The 1054-nt window shown below is 52.8% G+C and overlaps 1 protein-coding gene across 1 annotated transcript in view; it reads right to left on the bottom strand.

Moving 5' to 3' along the window:
• The window catches only part of PANX3 (pannexin 3), a 2144-nt gene extending 1145 nt beyond the window's left edge, over positions 1 to 999 (bottom strand). Inside the window, exons 1-3 of the mRNA XM_010075190.1 lie at positions 939 to 999; positions 270 to 412; positions 9 to 173 (exon numbers count right to left, since the gene is read on the bottom strand). Coding sequence (XP_010073492.1) covers positions 9 to 173; positions 270 to 412; positions 939 to 999 — 369 coding nt within the window. The remainder of the gene's footprint in view (positions 1 to 8; positions 174 to 269; positions 413 to 938) is intronic.
• Between the last annotated feature and the right edge of the window lie 55 nt (positions 1000 to 1054).

Below are 1054 nucleotides of genomic sequence, written 5' to 3'. Positions count from 1 at the left end.
TGCTGAACCTTCCTCATGTGCTGCACCAAGCGTACGGAACGGTTGTAGGATTTATCCAGCTCGTCGATGATGAAGAGGAGGTCGGAATGAAGAGCGGGAGCGGCGGCGTAACGCCACAGAAGGTAGGGAAGGTACATGAGAACCGCCACCACCAGCAGCGAGTAGGGGAAAACCTGGGCGAAGGAAAAGAAAACCAAAAACGGGCGTCGAGCAGATTTAATTGATTTAATTCACCCACACGGGACCGGGATGCGAGTTTTGAAGCGTACCTTGAGAGCCCAGAGGGATTTGGTGACGGCGTGGCCCTCGGCGTCGAAGCCATGGTGGACGAGGGAGTCCCAGCAAGCTGTGTCGACGTAGGCGGACTGCTTCCCCGTGAAGTTGGTGGGAGAAAAGCAGCTGATTTGCGAGCCTGGGGCGAGGAGGAGGAGGAAGAAACTCAGCCATGGAGGGCTGGCAAGCGCCCTGCAGCCAGGTGCAAATGTGTTTCGGGAGGAAAACTATACTTAAGGCATAATTTGGGATTTAAAAAGCTTTTTTCATGCTCCACCGCTGCGTTTTCTATCGCTTCCCGAACACAAACCCCTTTGAGCTGTGGCTACGACACCGGCCAGAAATGAGAGTCAAACCGAATCCTCAGGGGAGCAGTGGGATGTTGGCAGTCGCCGGATTTAGCCTGAGGTCGTGACACAGCATCAATGCAACCCTCTGTGCAAATCCCGGTGGGATGTGTCCCCGATCCCTCCCTGTCGGCACCCTCCTCCTCAGAAAAAACCCCACAGCACCCAAAGGTGCTGTTCCTGGACTTTCCCAGCGCCCAATAATCTGTCAAAAAAAAAAAAAATCAATAAAATATCCCCGGGACAGAACAACTCCTAAAAAAAGGATTTCAGAACAATTCCTAAAAAAGGATTTTTAGGATTTTCCGGCTGCTCTGCCTCGGATCACAACCACGAGGGGTTTGGAGTGATAACCGAAGTGGTGCCACCAATTCCCCATGATGCAAAAATTCCCGTTGGAAAAAGCCGCAGACTCACCGGCGGAGAATTCCCGG

The sequence above is a fragment of the Pterocles gutturalis genome, unplaced genomic scaffold (assembly GCF_000699245.1).
Source record: "Pterocles gutturalis isolate BGI_N339 unplaced genomic scaffold, ASM69924v1 scaffold12367, whole genome shotgun sequence".
NCBI lineage: Eukaryota > Metazoa > Chordata > Aves > Pterocliformes > Pteroclidae > Pterocles > Pterocles gutturalis.
The sequence above is the reverse complement of the archived record's forward strand: the minus strand, read 5'-3'. Positions and strand labels throughout refer to the sequence as shown.